Source organism: Cygnus atratus, chromosome 8 (assembly GCF_013377495.2).
Source record: "Cygnus atratus isolate AKBS03 ecotype Queensland, Australia chromosome 8, CAtr_DNAZoo_HiC_assembly, whole genome shotgun sequence".
Classification (NCBI taxonomy): domain Eukaryota; kingdom Metazoa; phylum Chordata; class Aves; order Anseriformes; family Anatidae; genus Cygnus; species Cygnus atratus.
In genome coordinates, this window is record NC_066369.1 from 25,921,240 (window position 1) to 25,940,000 (window position 18,761).

General features: G+C 36.6%; 1 protein-coding gene across 1 annotated transcript in view; it reads right to left on the minus strand.

The window, feature by feature from the left end:
* Window positions 1-18,761, minus strand: part of FAF1 (Fas associated factor 1) — a 161,281-nt gene that overhangs the window by 54,448 nt on the left and 88,072 nt on the right. Inside the window, exons 9-12 of the mRNA XM_035537385.2 lie at window positions 4,593-4,688; window positions 2,783-2,909; window positions 1,785-1,848; window positions 763-844 (exon numbers count right to left, since the gene is read on the minus strand). Coding sequence (XP_035393278.1) covers window positions 763-844; window positions 1,785-1,848; window positions 2,783-2,909; window positions 4,593-4,688 — 369 coding nt within the window. The remainder of the gene's footprint in view (window positions 1-762; window positions 845-1,784; window positions 1,849-2,782; window positions 2,910-4,592; window positions 4,689-18,761) is intronic.

Sequence of the window (18,761 nt, forward strand, 5' to 3'; positions counted from 1 at the left end):
TAAATTTAAACAGCATAACTTTCTTGTTTGTGTTTCAGCTTTGTCTATGATTGATTACGCAAGGCCTTAGGTTTCTCCTTAGTGAATTCAAGTCACCAGAACTTAAATAAACTATTCCCATTCTAATTTTATTAAAATACTGATTTTACAACTGTGCATGGAATAACAGAAACTTGAGATGTCTGGTTGGATGGACAGAAAACCTAAATAACCAAACTTTAGTACTGGAATTTACTTGGCAGATAAAGGCTGTACAAATGAAGAAAAAAAAAAAAGAACGAAAGAAAGGAAGAAAGAAAGGACTGTATTTCAGACACCTTTCAATATAAATTTACAATTTCATTAGCCATCCTTCAAAAGAGTTACCAACATGCAATGTTGAACTTGTCAACCAAAAGATTCCCAGCCAGTGTTAAGTGGGGCTAGGACACATGATTATTTCAGGAAGAAAAGGGAGGAGAATTAAAAAAAAAAAAGAAAGAGAGAGAGAGAGAGAGAGAGAAAACTGCCCCCATAGTTACCAATCATTACAGGACTCCAGTAAAAATACAGCCTGAATAATTAGAAAGCATGAGTTATTCACTGTAATTTCAACAACAATCGGAGTAAGTATTTTGGTCAATCAACCATATAAATATTCACAAATAATATAAATGAGATAATTCCTAAATATAGTTTACCTTTTTAAAACAGTGATAAAACATGTGCAGTGATTTCCATTTTTCCCCTAAATTAAATTAAGTAACTTTAATACACACTTACATCTCTAGCTTTCCCATAGAAGGCTTCTTGAAAAGCAGCCTCTAATGATCCAATAAAATAAACAGGATGGCAGTCACCATATCTATTTGAGATAAAATTTTCAATTAATAAGAAAATATTAAAATAGTAATTTCAATATTCTACCTCTTCACGTATGCTGTGAATAAAACACATTGGCTAAACACTTAGAAAGATAAAGTACTACATTCCTAAATATTTCTGCCCTCTCCTTTAAAGCAAATCTGTCCCCCAGCATTCAAAAGCTTAAAGTAACTAATTGCTACATTACAAATTTTATCATAAAAACTTTTTACGTAGACACCTTAATTTCTAAATATATACATATTTTTTCAATAATAACTTATTTCTTCCTTTTACTATATTTTTAAAGGTTGACTGAAGTGTATTCTTGTATTACACATGAATGCATTTCATTTATATACAAAAAGAACATTTCCTTACACAGGGGTGAAAACAGAAGGCACATAAACTTTGCATTAGTTTGTAGTACATTATTATGCAGCTTCTACCTTTCTGATTAAATGAGGTAAGCATTTAACAGTGTAAGATTCAGTGAATGACGTTAAATAAAAAGCAGCATTTTATTTTTAAAAAGCAATGATTGATCCAACCATTTCATTTTTGTGAAAGCTCTTATTGTAACTCTGTATATATTCTTCAATATTAATCAACTTCAGCCTTTTTGTTCCTGCATATCAAATTAAAATTAGTATACATAATCAGATTCTTTATCATTCTTCTGGACTCCTACATAATTAGGTAATGATATTAATTAGTAGCAAATTAAATAAGGCAAGAATCTGTCACTCTAAAATGGACTGAGAAATATGTTATTTCAGAAATAGATCCAACAAAGTTAAGCTTAAAATAAATTAGATATGAATGCCTAAATGTGTATCCTTATAAAAGAAAATATGTGCATTTGGTTTGTTTTTAATTTCATTATTTACTAAATTTAGCTTAGTTTTTAACAAGAATTACAGTTATAAGGCTAAGCTTACCTTGAAGAAAACTCTGCTGTAAATTGTAATAAGGCATCTCCTTCATTTTCAGCATTTTCTGGCACTAAAAAAAAAAAATAGATTAAATACAACCTTATGGAAACAGATTTTAATATGCGCATTCACTTTGCTTCATGGATTTTTTATGTTTACAGCTTACTGAAGTGGTTACCAAGAGACCATATAAATTTCATGAAAGACTATGAACCTTTGGAAAGACATGGAATTTCCAGACACTCTCATGAATATATTCAGGCTTTCCAAACAGTAAAATCCTCAGGTCCAGTGTAATGTGATATATCACTTGTTCAGAGTTAACACTCTGGACTTACATTAATATATTAAAATGAAAGGACTGGCTTGAAAGGCTTGACCCACAATATTTCTAGTTACTTTTTTATTATTATTTTAAACTTCCTAAACATAATGTTAAAAAGTTTCACATGCCAACACGGTGACATAACTTTGCTGTCAAAAACTTTTAAGGTAATAATAACACCAAGGCAAGCCTAAAAAAATAGAGTATATATAGAATAGCACATAGGAAGTAATTGACTGTTCCTGCTTGATTCTTTTCATAATTCAAGGACAAATAATCACTAAGAAACCTGTTAAATGTATATACTTAAAAATATTTGTCACCACAAGATGCTAAAACTAAAATCTGTAGAATTTTCAAAACAGGAAAATCTAGGTTTCTACAAGTACGTTTGGTTACAGATCACCATTTCTCAGCATTAAATCACCCTCCTTCAACTATAACCTAAAATCATGGGGTTAAGAAGAAGCTTCCTCAATAGGAAGATGTGTTCATTGTTCTCAATTACATTTCCAGTACTTTTATTTAGCACACCCATCATACAAGAGACCCAAACAATTCTAATGGTCCTATCAAAAAATACTTTCCTGTTTTTTTCTGTGCAGACTCGTCATACCTCTCTGCATTCACTAGTGCTTTATTACCACCAGTTAATTGTCAATTAGCTTTCAACTCTTACTCATTGGCGATTTCCTCAAGGCAGATGATGCTACTCCAAACATTTCTCCATCATCAACTCCAAACTCTGTAGCATCTTCAAAATCATCTCCATCACTGTCACTAACCATATGAACATCAGTGCATTGCTATTTAGAAACAAAAAACAAAATCCACCATAAGCCTCTATTACAGCCATCATCTTCAGTGAAATACAAAATACATACTGAAAAATACTTGTGCATTTTATGAAAATACTTGGTATATTGCATTTTATTTTACTATTTTATACAGCTTTATCAGATTACTTTTTACAAATAAGATCTAATTTTTACCAGAATTATTGCTGACAGAGACTTATGTGACAAAAAGCATTATTTAAATAACTAAGGATTTGGAACTGCATACACAGAGTTGAGCAAAGTCGAGCAAATTTTATCTAAATTTAATTTTCTTTTCCATCTAAGGGTACTACAGGTGGTGTAACTGAATTAGAGTGAGAAAAGCCACAAAATCTACCACTGATTTCCACTATCTAGATGCAGTCTACTTCAGCTATACTTTTATAGTGGGGGACTGTCCTTGGAAGGCTACCTATCTATCTTACTGCAATCCCTTCCATACAAATTCAGAATCCATAGTCCTAACTTGGCACAACAGACTACTGCATGTTGAATGACAGGCTGACTTCTTTGGCATATGACAAAGGAGAAAAATCAATATTTTTATGCAAGAAGCTAAGGTCCCATCTGTGCCTCCAAACTCCCACTGTTGGGTGTTTTGGACTGCATGTCCTCTGAAATATGTAACAGCTCACAAAGCCTTGTTTTTAACTTTTCAGTGTTAATTTGCCTTTAAACTGACTTGTCTTCAAGAACAACTTTTCCAGCTCCACTTGACCTGCAACTTACGGTGACAGTGCACTATAGAAAATTTACACGAATCCCTGAAGGTGCAACACAGTGTATCATGGCTCCAAATGACTATGACAGGAACAAAGAGCTCAAGCCATGCGGATCTCTCCCTACAATAGCTACACATACCAAAACGCTTCAAATAAGAACATTTACTGAATGAACTAGTCAACAACAAAATCCTATGAAGTGGGCAAACTCAATCAGATCATTCTGAAAGAATAAGATAGAGAAGCACAATTAAATAGCTATGGGGACAGATCTCAGAAGAGAACTATAACTACCTATTTAACCTGCTAAATAGTTTAGGTATAGCTAGAACCACATTGTCTGACCATCCTCTAACCTTAAAGAATTGTCCAACAGCATATATCCAGGCCTGCACCCTGACCGTACCTCACAGCTACATCTTGCCAACCCTACCGATCTAAGTAATTGAAACGTTTTTTTTGTGCAGCAAGATAAACCATATGTGTTATAGTTCTCTAAATAAAGTGGTAAGAAGTGTGTGGGAAATGAGAAACTGCTTTTATATTGAATTAATTTTGAGGAAGGACAAAGGCACTGGAAATTTTAATGCAAACAATTAATAGTTAGAAACAACAAAAGGTGATATACAGTCTGCGAACATCTCTTTCCGTTAATATTTTAAAATGTTTCAACCTTCTGTTTAATTTGGAGTATTTTTCAGTGCTTACTGTAGCTTGCTTACTTTGTTCTTCCTCTTTTTCTTCAATGATTTGATTGCCCAGTTCCTTACTTTGTCACAATTATGTGTTACAGGAATTGTGAACAGATTTTTTCATTAATGTGCAATTCTACTGATGTATTTGACAATAGAAAGAACAGCAATCATGGCAAAATGAGCTTTCCCTGCTTCTTTCTAGAGTATATCTTGTTAAATGAAGATGTTCTTACCTCCTCTGACTGTTCCCTCGTTTGTACAGGTGAAGATCTTCTTCCAACTGTAAGTCGATGGCAAGGAAAAGTCAGTCCCGATACAGCTAGAGTCATCTACAAAAAAAGCAATGATCATTTTTTAAAGCCATAGTCTCAATTGAGAGTTTTTTTTCTTCTTCATTTCTTTTAAATGTTTTTTGTTTGTTTGTTTGGTTGGTTTGTTTTTTAAGGTTTCTTTGAGATTCATACTAACAACTTCATTGCAGAAGTGCAAATTAAGTATACAAACATAAAGTATGAAGCCTGGAAAACTAAAATGATTCCTTACATAAAAATATTCAAAGAAACAACAACTATTATTGCACAGTGACTGAAAATATATAACAATATCTTCTGTTAGGTGCAGAGCGCTAAGACTTATTTTCACCTGAAGATGAAGCTGCTATATGAAATTTTAGGATTTGGAGGATTTTGTTGCTGTTCTTATGTTAGCTATATACAATCTTCAGGAACAGCTGTATGACCAGCAGATAAAGATGCTTTCAGGGAAAAAAAAAAGATGACTGTAGATATTTTTACATTTTACAGCGGAATAGTTTTAAAGGTATGTATGCACAAAGACTCAAAACAAAACAAACTTCAAACTCAAAACCATCTTCAACTGTTATTTTTTCCTAAATCAGAACTGAACTCTGAACCATTACAAATAATTTCTCTTGTTTTAAGATGGACAAGAACAGTATCTTTCAAAGTTGAATAAGAAGATGTATTGATTTGACTCTGTTTTGTTTAGGCTAACTTTCTAAATAGCAGTTAAATTTGCAATAATTACTAGTCATATTATCAGAGTTACTTGTTGTGTTTTCATATTAAGACTCTATTAAGATCTTCCTCCCCTAGCCTAAAAATAAAATAAAAAAATAAAGTATTATGCTTTGAGGAACTATGTGTAGTTCATTTTTCCTTCCTAACCAATAAGCAAATGTTAACATAAAAATGACAGGCAATGATATAACTAATTAAAAACAGTTAAGTCATCTTGAAAAAAAAAAAAAAAAAAAGATTACCTGGAAACAAACAATTTTTATCAGAAGTTGTAAGAGGCTCTCACAATGGCTCCTTCAAAATACATTTAATCTTCATCTTGATCATAATTAAGTTCAGAGGCTTGTGCTATATTTCTCATATAAACAAGGGCACCCACAAACCCAACAACACTGGCAAAATTACAGTGAGCACAGACACAATAAATGTTCATTTATTAGTGCCAACAGAAACAGTACTTTTATCTACTGCTGTATGCCTAAACCTAAACTTTTTAAAATCAAGGAGACAGCAAATAGAAAAAAGCTAGCATCGTTTGAAAGACAAAATGACTAGATGCCTGCAAACACACCATCAGGTTGGAAGATCTAACTGTACATTGCATTTAAAACTGTACTTAACATGATTACAAGTAAGAATTGCCTACATTTCTACCAAGAGAACTGCCTGTGTTACTCGTCATTTAGAGCACCCTCCACACGTCTCTTTATGCAGCCCAAGCGTGTACACAGCCTGCTGCCCTCTCCTGGAAAGCCTATCCGTCCTCTCTCCAAGTGAAGCTGATGACCAGAACGAATCTTCAGAAGCTGCTAAGCCCTATCTTGATAGCATGCGGGGTAAATTTACAGCACTACTAGCTCTTAAATGAATACAGCTCATTCATTTTGGCAACAAATCCAATTATTTGCAGAATCTGAACCCGACAAAATATTCGATTCTATACAGTTCTTAGTGACTTGTAGACAGTTTGGGCTGTGTGTTCAAAATATTGTTTCTAGCTAATGGGTCCTTCAGAAGAAACACCTAGAGGACAGGAAAAGATCCTCTAGATCGTCCAAAAATTATTACTACTGAGGGGGGACAGAATGAGCCACTTACAGTGGCTCAGGACTACAGCACTCTCCTAATTCGACTGTAAAAACCTTAAGGTAAATTAAATTTCAATCATCCTTAGCAAAAACCCAAGAATAAATCATAAGCCTTAAATTTCATTTACTGCCACGAGCACTGAAGATACCCCATTTATTTTTTATACATAATTCAGAATGACTTTATCACTTGTCTGCTAGAACTCACAAAGATTTAATTTGCAGCAGGTTGAAGCGGGCTGATTAAGCAGGCTGGTTACCAAATGAATGTTAACCTGTCTGAACTAGCCTACTGTCACATTCTCATAGCAAGGTTAAACAGAAGTTTAGCTGCATAAAAAGCCTAGCTATCATCTTAAAGGAAGTGAGTAATAATACTCGGGAGCAAATGAAATATTGAAGATGACATACAGGTCAAGTCCAATTACCTACGAAACTCCTGTGACAAGTGCCTAAGAACTGTATTCGCTGCAATAATCCCCCAGTTTAATTAGCATTTTTATAAGTCGTAAATAATAAACAAAACCTGACTGTTATAAAACTTGAAACTTTGCCCTACGGTTCCCACACTGTATGAAATCCTGGTAAAACACACGCACGCACACTAACCACACACAGCCTGCAGTTCCCTAACAGCATCAAATAGCCTGACAGATGCCTGGAAAGGCTCCTGGTATCTTTTACATGCACATTAAAGGAAGAGTGGTAAGATCAAGCAAGCAGTTATTGTGCTGCTTCATCACTTGGCCCAATAGCAGGGTGTTGCAATTCTAATTTGCAACCCTATATTATAGTGTCAAAGCGTCTCTCAAAAATGAGCTAACAGCAGAAGGGGTTCAACATCAGAGCACATTTCATCCTACTCCCCAGACAGTTGCTGGAATGTTGTTGTTGTTTTTTTTGTGAACATTTGTGTGAGAAATGGCCCTCTCCTTTGACTTTGAGAAGTTTATGCAAAGCAAAGGCTAGGGAAAAGAGAAGCTCTGCCTTTCATTTCTAAAGTAATCTACCAGCAGGAACATTTCTCCGGAACTGAGTTATCTTTATTCCAAGATAAAGGAGACAGTCCTCTCTCAAGAGAGACTCTTGCACCAGGAAGTTTAATCTTTATTTTGGAAATTATAAAAACATCGATATTAAGCAAAAGATTACTTTTCAGGCAGCTCAGTCCAGTGCCACAGATATCAAACCTCAAATATTTGAATGCAGGCCACTTGGGAGCATCAGCTGAAGTGTCTCAGGGGCTAGAAATGTTTAGGCATCAGGCTGCTCTTGGAGTGATTTTTCTTTCTAAATACTGCATCTGCTTACTCCCAGACAAGGTTGCAGTACGTTAGATGTAAGAACTGCTGTGTCGCATTCATCTTCCCAGGAGGGTGGACATGATCTTCTACCAATTCCAAAACAGATAATACTGGTTTGTTGTCTCAGTACCTTATCTCCAATATTCTCAACCCATGAAGCCGTTTTGTGATAAAACTCAAAAAGTGATAATTTTTTTCAGTGTTTTCTTTTTCCACATGAAAACCACCTTTATACGAGCATGGTAGCTTGAACCAGATGGCTTTTGTGCGCACAAGAACAGACACTGGAAGATACATATACAGGACTCTTAGCACTAGTAGATACAGATTATGGAATATATAGGACATTAAAGCAGAAATAAACACCGTTGTTCCAATTTTCCAGGCACTAGATATTCACATATGCAAAGCCCTACTCCAAAGATCTCCCATTTGAAAGGTCCGTGAGGTGGAGAAAGAATCAGAGTGGCAAAGCAACTTGCACAAAGTCACTCAGGTGATCACTGAAAAGCTAGATCTCTTCTCCAGCACTGGCTATACAGTGCTCATGCTCACTGAAAGTTTAAAAAAATCTCCCTTTTGGCCTCCTGTAGTTTTTAAATGAGAAGGAAATAAGATTGGAGCCTCAAAAACATTTCAGGGACATTTGCAATAGGATAATCCTTTCAGAAGACAGCAGAGATATTAAACAGTGTGCTGCTGGTACACAAACAGGTAATGGCACAACCTGGACTAACGTGCACACAAGGATACCTGAAACAATATTTTAAGTATTAAAAGAAAGACTGCTACATGCTTTCTAACACTAAGATGTTACATTTATTTGTAAATGTTCAGTGTAAGGTGATTTGTATTTTAATTGCCGGCATCAATAACTGGGGGATAAAGTCAAACGACATCTTTTCTGATTTGAACACAGAGGACTCTTTGCCAAGAACTTTCCAGACCTAGGAGTATTTGCCAAGTCCAGAGTGAGAGTTTGAACTCCGGGTGCTTTAAACAATAGGTTATTCCTCCTGTTAGAAAGCATCATTTTTATGTAGAAAAATTTTCATTCTAGAAATATGCTCTCAAACAATCAAAAGACCATTTTTACCAAATATTTCATGATACAAATATGTCTGCAGCTGCATCAGGAAGAGAAATCACTCACAGCATGCAAATCCAGAGTGCTGCCTTCACAAGCTCAGAAAAAACGAGAAAAATTGCAAGTCCATAATCTTACAAGCTTGGAATCTTCTATGAAGAGCTTGCTGGTATGACTTAGTTCCCACTCTTGCAGATTTTTGAAATTACAAAGGAAGGAGCAAACTCAGATCCTTGTACCACTCCAGGGATATTTAATGAAGACATTTAAGGTCTGAGAAAGATAAATAGTAGCACAAACACGAAGCAATGACACCAGCAGAGAACTGCAGCTGCCAGGCACCCGCTTCTACTCGTTAATCTTTGGTATCTTCGCTACGTTCTCACATACTGAATCTGCTAAGCTTGAAAGTAAGCTGACGATTTTTAGCTAATAAAAACCAGAGAACTGCTGACACAAAAATTATAAGCTCTGTTACTGAATGAGGAAAGTAGTGATTGGATTTGACAAATTTGCTCCTCCTCAAACCCTGCCGCACAGTGATCAAGAAAAACAGCACTTCAAAAAAGCTTTAATTGCAACCGTATCTAATGAAGAAAGGAAGAAGGCAAGCTCTAGGAGCTTTCTAATACCTTGGAGAACGTACGCAGAGATCCAAAGTGGCCAGCTTAAACCAACCTGTTAAGAACTGGATCTTGTTCCTCATCCTCAGCTATTACAGTCATTTTGGAAACCCTGTTTTCTCCCACGTGAATACACGTACAGGTCTCTCTAGCAATCCAGTAATCTGAATAAAGCCCTGAGAATGACTCTTCTTGTCTGCTGCCTGGATGAAAGTAGCACTTACTTAAAAAAATAAATTATGGTGGGAAAACAGACAAGCCCCCGAAGCACAGCGCTTACAGACGTATCTATCAGGCCTATAATTGTCCTCTCGGTACTTATCATCGTAATATCACCTCCAGAGGTACAACATGGATGAAGACCAGCCAAATCTCTGCCAAGAGTCCAGGATCTTTAGCAGGTTCTTTTAGCAAGAACCACTGAAAACAAGCAAGCATAAGCGATAATGTTTAAGGGAAGTAGGAACATTGATTTATTTTGTGCTCTTTGTTAAGTATTTGATTGCTACAAGAGCAGTGACAGTGAGCTTTTTTTGATTTTTTTGAGTTCTGCTGAAACTTAATATAAATTTAGAAGTCATAACAAGAAGTGTTATTTCTGTATTATTTGACTGCTATGAATCAGTCAAATTATTCAGCTAGCAATACTTCAAACGCAGAATTATTTCTGGCTGTCTAGGATATGCTTCAACAGAGAACTAAATGGGGGAATTTTCAAAGAAAGCATGGTTTCCTTCTGAGGTGAAGGAAAATAATCCATGTTTTTGGCCTTTAATACTCAGAGATAAGGAAAGCAAACAAAATTCTGGTGTACAAAAAAAGCATGTTTTCCAATACTTGACTCTCCTTCATAAATCTTGCAGAAAATAAAAAGACTAATTTTCAGTCCTACTTAAGGTCAGCTTGTAGTATATTAGACAAAAGGAATTAAAGTCTTAAAAAACTGCCATTCAGTTCTAGCACCCTGAAATGGCCTGGTGAAATTAGAGTTGCAGCTTTCCAGCTGCACTCGCTAGCACAGCTGGATGGAAGAAGCCACAGAAAGAAACCTTCCCAAAGGTGTCACTCCATGCGTGACTGCCAAGAAGGTGCATGCTTTCTAATGCATCCTTTCCAACTCTATGATGGGAATAGGTAGAATTAAACTTGCTTATATTGAAACGTGGGTGTTTGTTGGTTTTTTTTTAGCATACAAAGCACACAATTATACCTTTTGTTTTTGGTAATCTCAAGGAGTTGAAGAACACTGAGATTACCTAATCCCAAATCTTCCAGTCTAGCATCTCTAACTTCTGTTTGCTGTAACTTTCATGATTAGCCCAGGACGATGAGGGACCCCAGCCAGCCATCTGCCTTCCTGGTAAGGCAATACCTTCAGAGCACCACATCCACTCGATTCCAGAATTTCACCTAATGTTCTCGGTACTGATACTAATTCTAGTGAAAACTGGAAATGCCTGTTTTCCCCTTGTTGAGCAAGAGGAAGATCAGGCCCACGTAATATCTGTTTGTTCTGCAGCTAAATCTGTTAGCATGCATTGTACTACGGAGCCCTAGCTGGATAACCAACAAGTCAGTGGATGCAGTAGAGCTGTTATCTCAGTATCCATTGGAAAATATCGTATGCCTTCACTGTTACCATTGTACGACCAGCACATTGCTTAATAAGTGAAAGATTATCTCCAGAAAAAGATGCCAAAATATTGTTATTCGTTCTGTGAAAGAAAATTTTGATAGAGATTATACAAACATCTTGATACCCAGAGGCATTTCTTTTGCTCTGAAAACAGCAGCAGCATGCAGCAACAGTCAGAGTATTATTAAAAGCATTCTGAAGTCATTGCAATATATTTTTATATTTTTTTATTAAGAACAGAAGAAGCTCGTGCTAAGCTTGAACAGTTAGGATCTTTGAAATAGAGCTGTTTTAACATGGGGAATTCTATGACAGCTGCAAACCTCTAATCACCCTTGATAATTATATACCAGCTCGGCAACCTAACAGACTTTTGTGGCCACTGTTTAGTGCTTTGGCCATAACTAGCTTGTCAGTAATAGCTAGCTGTGTTTTTGTGTTAGAAACAAACAAATGCAGAAATGATATCCCAAAGGAATATTTATAAATCAAGAGGTCATCAGCTGAACAAGAGCTCTTTTTAGAAGCTGCATATCAGGCTGTAGTACCCATGTGGAGATTTATAATATATACATCACACAAGAAATTCTTAATCAGAAGTGAATGCACTGTTGTCTGTAAACTGAAACCTAACCCTGATTCAAATACTTCATGTGACAGCACTTTCACTGGGCTTATAATGTGAGTTGCTTATTTTTTTTCATCTACTGGTTTACTCACTGATACATACCTAATGTATAAAGAAACAAACATGAACAAGTACATTTCATAACACACCATGCTCAGTCACTCAAAATAACCTAGAGCAGATGCCCACAGCAATTCTCAATGACTGGCAGGAATCTCTACTGTGAAAACTTCACTTCCACCATATAATTTGATTCTTCTTGTTGGAGTAATCAGTATAATGCTTTCCCACCCCCCATCAGGTAAGTAAAGGGGTAAGGATAGAGGGGTGAGGAAGAAACTTTGTCAAGCAATTCAATTCTCATATTAAGCTTACTATACCTGATTTTTATTTTTTTTAATAGTGTAAGCTAATTCCCTGAGTATGACAAATGTCAGTGACACTACATTTTCTTCCGCATTTTCTGAAAGCTAGGGAAAAGCCTGGTCATTTCTGAAAACAATTATATGAACAAAAACCTTGAGGAGGAACTAGGTCTGCTAGTTTTTCTATAATACACTATATGCATATGGTCCTCCTAGCTGGGTTTGGACCTTAAACACAGTAAGGATCAAAAGCTTTCATAGCCCAAGAGTACCAAAAGTAGTTAGATAAAAAAGACAAAACAATTCATCAGTTTGCTAGATTTTCTTGGCTGAATAGCATGGCTCCCGTAAAGAAGCCTTCCCACACTTCCAGTTTCAGTTCATTCACTGTCCTTTCAGCCAGGGCAGGTAAAACTGTAATAAGTGAGAAATTCTCTTGCTTCTTGGTCTAGACAGACAGACTTCAGTTTAGATGTCTGCAAGACATGTTCATCATTGATAATCCCTTCGTCTTGATTGGCAGATCTCAGAAGAATTCAAACAAATTCATTCCTCCCAGCCAAAAAAGATGCCATCTATCTCTCTTCACCAGATAAATTAAGTTCCCAGTTCAAAAAGATTACCACACTAATTGTGCAGAAAGGAAAAATCAGAAAAAAATGCCTTCTCTGCAGGGCTAGATGAAGGCAGAGGCCTATGCCTCCGCCCTCAGGTCTTTAAGTCAGAATCTCAGAGTGACTCAGGGAATTGCAGACCTCTTCAACCTAACTTAACTCCCTGGAAAGACACAGGAACAAATTACAAAACAATCTATTTGCTATGCTTGGAAAATAAGTTATTCTTCTTTTTGCTCACCACTGGAGCAAGACTGGTCAGGCTGCTCTACAGTTGAGGTTGCTGCTCCACGTTCACTAGCTTTTCCATTTTTCATTTTTCTTTTGCAACCTATCTTTTCTAAGATTAAAGAAAGTAATAATTTGATGTACAAGCAATACCTAAAGAAAGAAGTATTTGTGTGGTGAAAGGGAGATAGTATTTAATGTGGCATACTGGAAAATCAAAGTGAAGAAGGAACAGAGGAAAGACAAGTGAATGATGGCAGGGGAAGTGGTGCGTCGATGCTTGAAATCTAAGAGCTGGCAGTTTTTCCACTACATAAACAGTTTAAGAAAATAATGGTTTCTAAATACAGCCAGCACGGCCCTTGAATATGAATATTGAAGGCAGGGGAAATAGGAGTGTAGCAGCTCCTTGGCAACTTCTTGGGTTTCTCCAGGGAACATTAGATGGCTCCATGGTCCAACCCTTGTTGGAGATCCAAATACAGAGGTGAAGCTGTTCAAAATTGTTCCAAACTGTTCAGGAAGGAGGCGGCAGACTCACAACAACTCGTGCTTTTTCTAAGGATACTCAGGATCTGATCGTTTCAAGATAAATGACACTACGACACAACAGCTCCTTCACATGCTCTTGCCAAGGATCTAGCTCTCCAAGCATTATTACCAATGCGTGGGAAGCACATGCTCAAACAAACTCTCACTAAATGCCTTGGGAACAAACAGGTGCTCAACACTTCCCAACCCACCACTTAGCACTGCTTAAGTACGCATTAAATAAACTATCCCGTCTTCAGTGCATAAAGTCAAAATCGATATATGATTTAAGAATTCATGCATACCCACATTTAAAACCTCAAGGAATTAAAGGTTTTCTATGAATTAAAGTCTATCTTTCCATTTGCAGTTTTCTCAGAGTTATAAGTATGCTTTCGTTAGTAACATCAGACTGTAAAATCACTTCTGTACAAACTGAAATACACACTGTATACATAAAACAAGTGTTCTCACACCAACGAGCAAGTATTCCCCTTTAAAATGAAGCCACATTACAATTAAGAAAGTCTATCAAATGTGATTGTTTTTTTTTCAGTTTTATTTGTTTTTGAAATCTGCAGAAACGAGGCCCGTTTGTACTTTGAGATTAATTACAAGGCTTGGAGATTTACTATACAGAACTGAAGAGAGCAGACCGGTCTATACTGGTCACCAAGACATTGCTATTCAGGTTTAGTACATAATTAAAAAAAATCAACTAACAAAAGCTTTCTACCAGGTAAACCCTTATCCCTCCTTGAACAACAATAAGAAGTGGGTGTAATTCTAGGTTAGCCACTTCATCTTTTGACATCAAATAGCATTAGCTGGGAAAAACAGTCAAGTTTGCTCTAGGTTTGTTTGTTTTACAAAACTATTGTACAAATATTAAAATGAACAGAAGTGTTTAAAAATTTGACAGCCCTTGAAATTAACTTCCTCTGGAAAATAACTTCATTTTCATTATGCATCTTCAACAAAAAAAATTCTTGACAGGTAGTCAACGTTTCATTTTAAACACTAACTGGATGAAAAAAATCTCGAGGGTGGAGTGTGTTCAGGTTATAAATCAGCGATGCTTATTTTAACTCCTCACAAAGTGTTGTTGAGATAATTACTGCTGACAGCTTTATTCAAGGTTCATTTCACTTTTTCTACTATTTTTCCCCTGTTAGAAGTTCAGCAGGGCCCATGGGAAGATCCACCCCTCACACCTGTTAGGTTTCTTCATGTTACTGAGGCCAGTTTGGACATGTCACTTCAAATTAGCATTGTACCAGCGCGCTGTGACAATTACTTATCGCAGGTTTAACTTTAAAAAAAAGTTTCTAATCCAGCCACAAGAACAGTGTCAGAGTACGTAATTTAAACCTGTCAACACAGGTTGCAGGAAACTCATTCCAAGGATTTCAGCAATATTCCCATGGTGTGTATTTGAACTCCAATGAAGACTAAAATCACAAAGGAATGCTGTAGGGTTAAAACACTGAGCCCAAAAGTTAAAAAAGATCTGAACTGAAAACAGAGTCCCAAGTAATAAATTCAAAAGATTTAACAAATTCCTTAGATGAGTATTAAGAGACTGCTATGCTTAATTTTCCCAACCTATTCTGCAGTTTATTCCAAGGGCTGTATATTAAAAATACATCTCTTATTCCTTAGTGCACACCATGTAGGCTCAATGCTGGGTGATCCGTATGAGATGTGCTGAAGGCAGCAGCACAGTAAAGATGCTCTGGGATCAATTGTGGACACACAGCACGGGGGTGGGAGTGCGGAGGTGGCTGGCGAGGAACCCACGGCACGCTGAACGGGACAGTTTTGTCTTTCAGGAGAGACACCAGATGAGGGATGCTGAATCCACAGCAACAACCAGGACAAAGCAAACTTCACAAAACCCTACTGTGAGTTTCTGTACAAGCTTGAGAAAAAATTGTGTCTGGTCCTCTGAGAACACCCAGCCCTGTTATGCTGGTTGAACACACATGCCAATTTCTGCTACGGTTAATCATTAGTTGAATTACTGTGAAGTTTATCACTCTCATTTGCCAGCCAAATGAATGAGAAAGCGATCCCTGGTTTTGATTGTTTCCCATTTCATTAAGCCTAGTTAGGCAAGTTAGGAACTAAAGCAGAAGGACAGATACTGTAGTACTTCACTTTGGTTCAAACCACAAATATGGTTAAAGGAAACAAAAGGGAAATAATATTTACTTGAACAACAGATTCTAATAAGAAAGAGATATACGTGAGAGATTGAAATAAATACCCATGATCACTTACAGAGCTCATTCTTCTTCTTAGACAAAAACTGTAAATATTAAAAAGGATGAAAAATCTGCCAAGCCATTTGCAGCTATTTGAAACACGGGGTAACAGAATTAAATAAACGCTGAAAGACCTGGAACACAGTTAAGTATGGACCATGAGGCTAATTGTGGATCTTGAGCTAATTACTTTCCACTGATACGTTTTCTCAATGGTCTTTTACATCAGATTTTTCTTCCCTCACTCTGAACCCCAAGGCAATTCAGCGTGCTAGCCTCCAAACTCTGGGTGATTCATTGTGTACTTCTGCCTTAGGATTTTTAGTTCACGCAGAGAAAGCCAGGCTTTCACATCAAGTTGATGTTAATGTGCACTGACAAAGCAACAGTAAAGGAGCTTCATGTTTGTCACAACGTGCACTCTTTAATTTAGTAACTGCTTTATACTGATATGCAAATAATGACACATTTCCCAAATTTCCAGTTTCTTGGCAATGCTTTCACTAATTACTCAGTGGTTAAAACTTATGCATATGAATTGCTTAAGTGAGTTTATTAATAAGTACACCTGTGTGAATTGACGTATAAAACACACGCCCGGGAACAAGTCATAACTAACTCATTGTACATTCCCAAATGCCTCGGGAACCAAAAATTAAATATTCTTTCACCAAAACAAGAGCTGTTAAGAATAATAGTGTGTTATTCATAGATAAATCGGGATTCTCAAATCTTTCCAAAGCTAGAGAGACTCTCTAGCCAAATGAGAGGAGGATCAAAGTATACAAAAGAAGGAGTTTCGAGGAAAAAGGATGAGAATCCCTCTAGTACTGAAAATGTGGGAAAGCATCTGCATCCACTGGTCCATCAGTTCTCTGAGGACCATCACATACTCTGCACTCTGGTTATGGTATTCAGTGATACTGCTTACTCTTCCTTTTGCTACCCTAATGTTGACCATGCAAAATTTAGCTACACTTACTTGACATGGATGTAGACTGAAAACAACTGAAAAAAACAAAACAAAACAAAAAAAACACTAAACAGAGTTAACCTGCCTTAGACTCATAGAATGGCTTGGGTAGGAAGGGACCTTAAAGATCATCCAGTTCCCCACCACCACGGGCAGGGACACCTCCCACCAGCCCAGGTTGCCCAAAGCCCCATCAAGCCTGGCCTTGAACACCTCCAGGGATGGGGCCTCCACAGCTTCGCTGGGCAACCTCATCCAGTGCCTCACCACCCTCTGAGTAAAGAATCTCTTCCTTGTATCTAACCTAAAGCTACCCTCTTTTAGTTTAAAACTGTTACCCCTTGTCTGATCGCTACATCCTGATAAAAAGAGTCTGTCCCCATCTTTCCTTTAAGGACGGGACGGCCTCTATAAGGTCTCCCCAGAGCCTTCTCCTCTCAAGGCTGAACAACCCCAACTCACTCTTCTTGTATTTCCTTTCCTCAAAGTTCTTCACATTGTAGGGGCTGAAAAGTAATCAAAGTGCTAACATTGTCCTGCTTCATTTGCTTCTGTGTTGAAGCGAAGTGCCTGTTAGGTTTCTGGTATTTCCTTTAAGTAGCTCGGTAATTGCCATAGAAAACAGAATAACAGTACTGCTCATCCTAAGTCTGATAACAATTTTTTTTTTTTTTTTTTTGCTATTCGAAAGAGATACAAAAGTGCTAAACAGATTTTTAAGGTAAGAAAAAAAATTGTAAAAATGGAATAATAAGCAACAGTATAAACAAACAATCAATTTGATTCATCCAAATCACATTTTGCCTACAGATACTCATGGATACATCTTGGGAACTGCTTTGCATTCACCTAGGGTATCAGCCAAATACTTGGCACGTTTCTGGTCTAAAGTGGGATGCCATTTACTTCACAGCACTGTACAATGATTTGGATGGCAAACAGAAGAGTGCCTGGGTATGTTTCCAGCACTATATAATTCCTTGGCACAGCTGAAGCAGTTGTACTAGCAACACTGCTTCCAACCAATGGTTCAAACACTGACAAGCTTTTTATGCTACCTCTTCTTCCTGGATATCACTGTTCAAGGAATTGGATTTTCGCAGCGTTAGCCTTTTGAAAACATGGTGTTATTGACTTCTAAAAATGAACTTTTGAAAGGATGTTTGTTTCTTATTTTGTTTCCTTTACCTGGAATATATGAGGCATTTAACTCCTTAAATCGGCAAAATTAAAAGCACCAAGTATATATCCTCCTCAAGTAAAGAAAAAAGATTCAAACCTAGCAATACTAGCATATTAAGTAGTATTAATTTTAAACAGTATTGTAGTATTCATAAATGATAAGTCTGTGGGTTGGTGTGGTTGCAACTAAGCAAAATGCATTAGTTTAATTCATTCGTTCACTGTGTGATTGTGCTTGGTTGATGTATTAATAGTTTCAAGTGTGACAAGCAAAAGATTAAGAACAAATAACTAAATTAAGCATTTATAAAGCGTCTCTATTCACAGACCTCTTAGAACTTAACAAACATGAATAATTCCCAACATTTTAAATTTAATTTTCTTAGCCATCTAACAAAATGAAAGTGGCCAATTCCTACCGAAATCCAGCTGAGGCTTGCTTTCTACTTTTCTTTGACTTTTATGAAAGTCCAACATTAAATCTCAGGCCTTCGCTTGGAAATGAGAAGACTTGAGCTGCCCAAGTACAACAGTTTATTGAATGTTGTAAGGAAATCTGCAGAGCTACAGATCTCTCTGTGGTCTATGCTTTGACCATTGGGCAGTAACTATGTTTAGAAAAGGAACTCAGTCTTGTAACTGCCATTGGAAACAGCTCTTCTCTTGCTTGGTAGAGAAGTCCTCTGTTTAAAAAAGGTTTACCAACTAACACTTCTTGGTTCCAAGTTTTATCAATGATTTATTGGACTTTAAAAATATATTCGCAACAGAGGACCAGGTTATCTCCATTTCATGCATTAAAAAGTTATCTATGTAATAATTTAACATTATTTAAA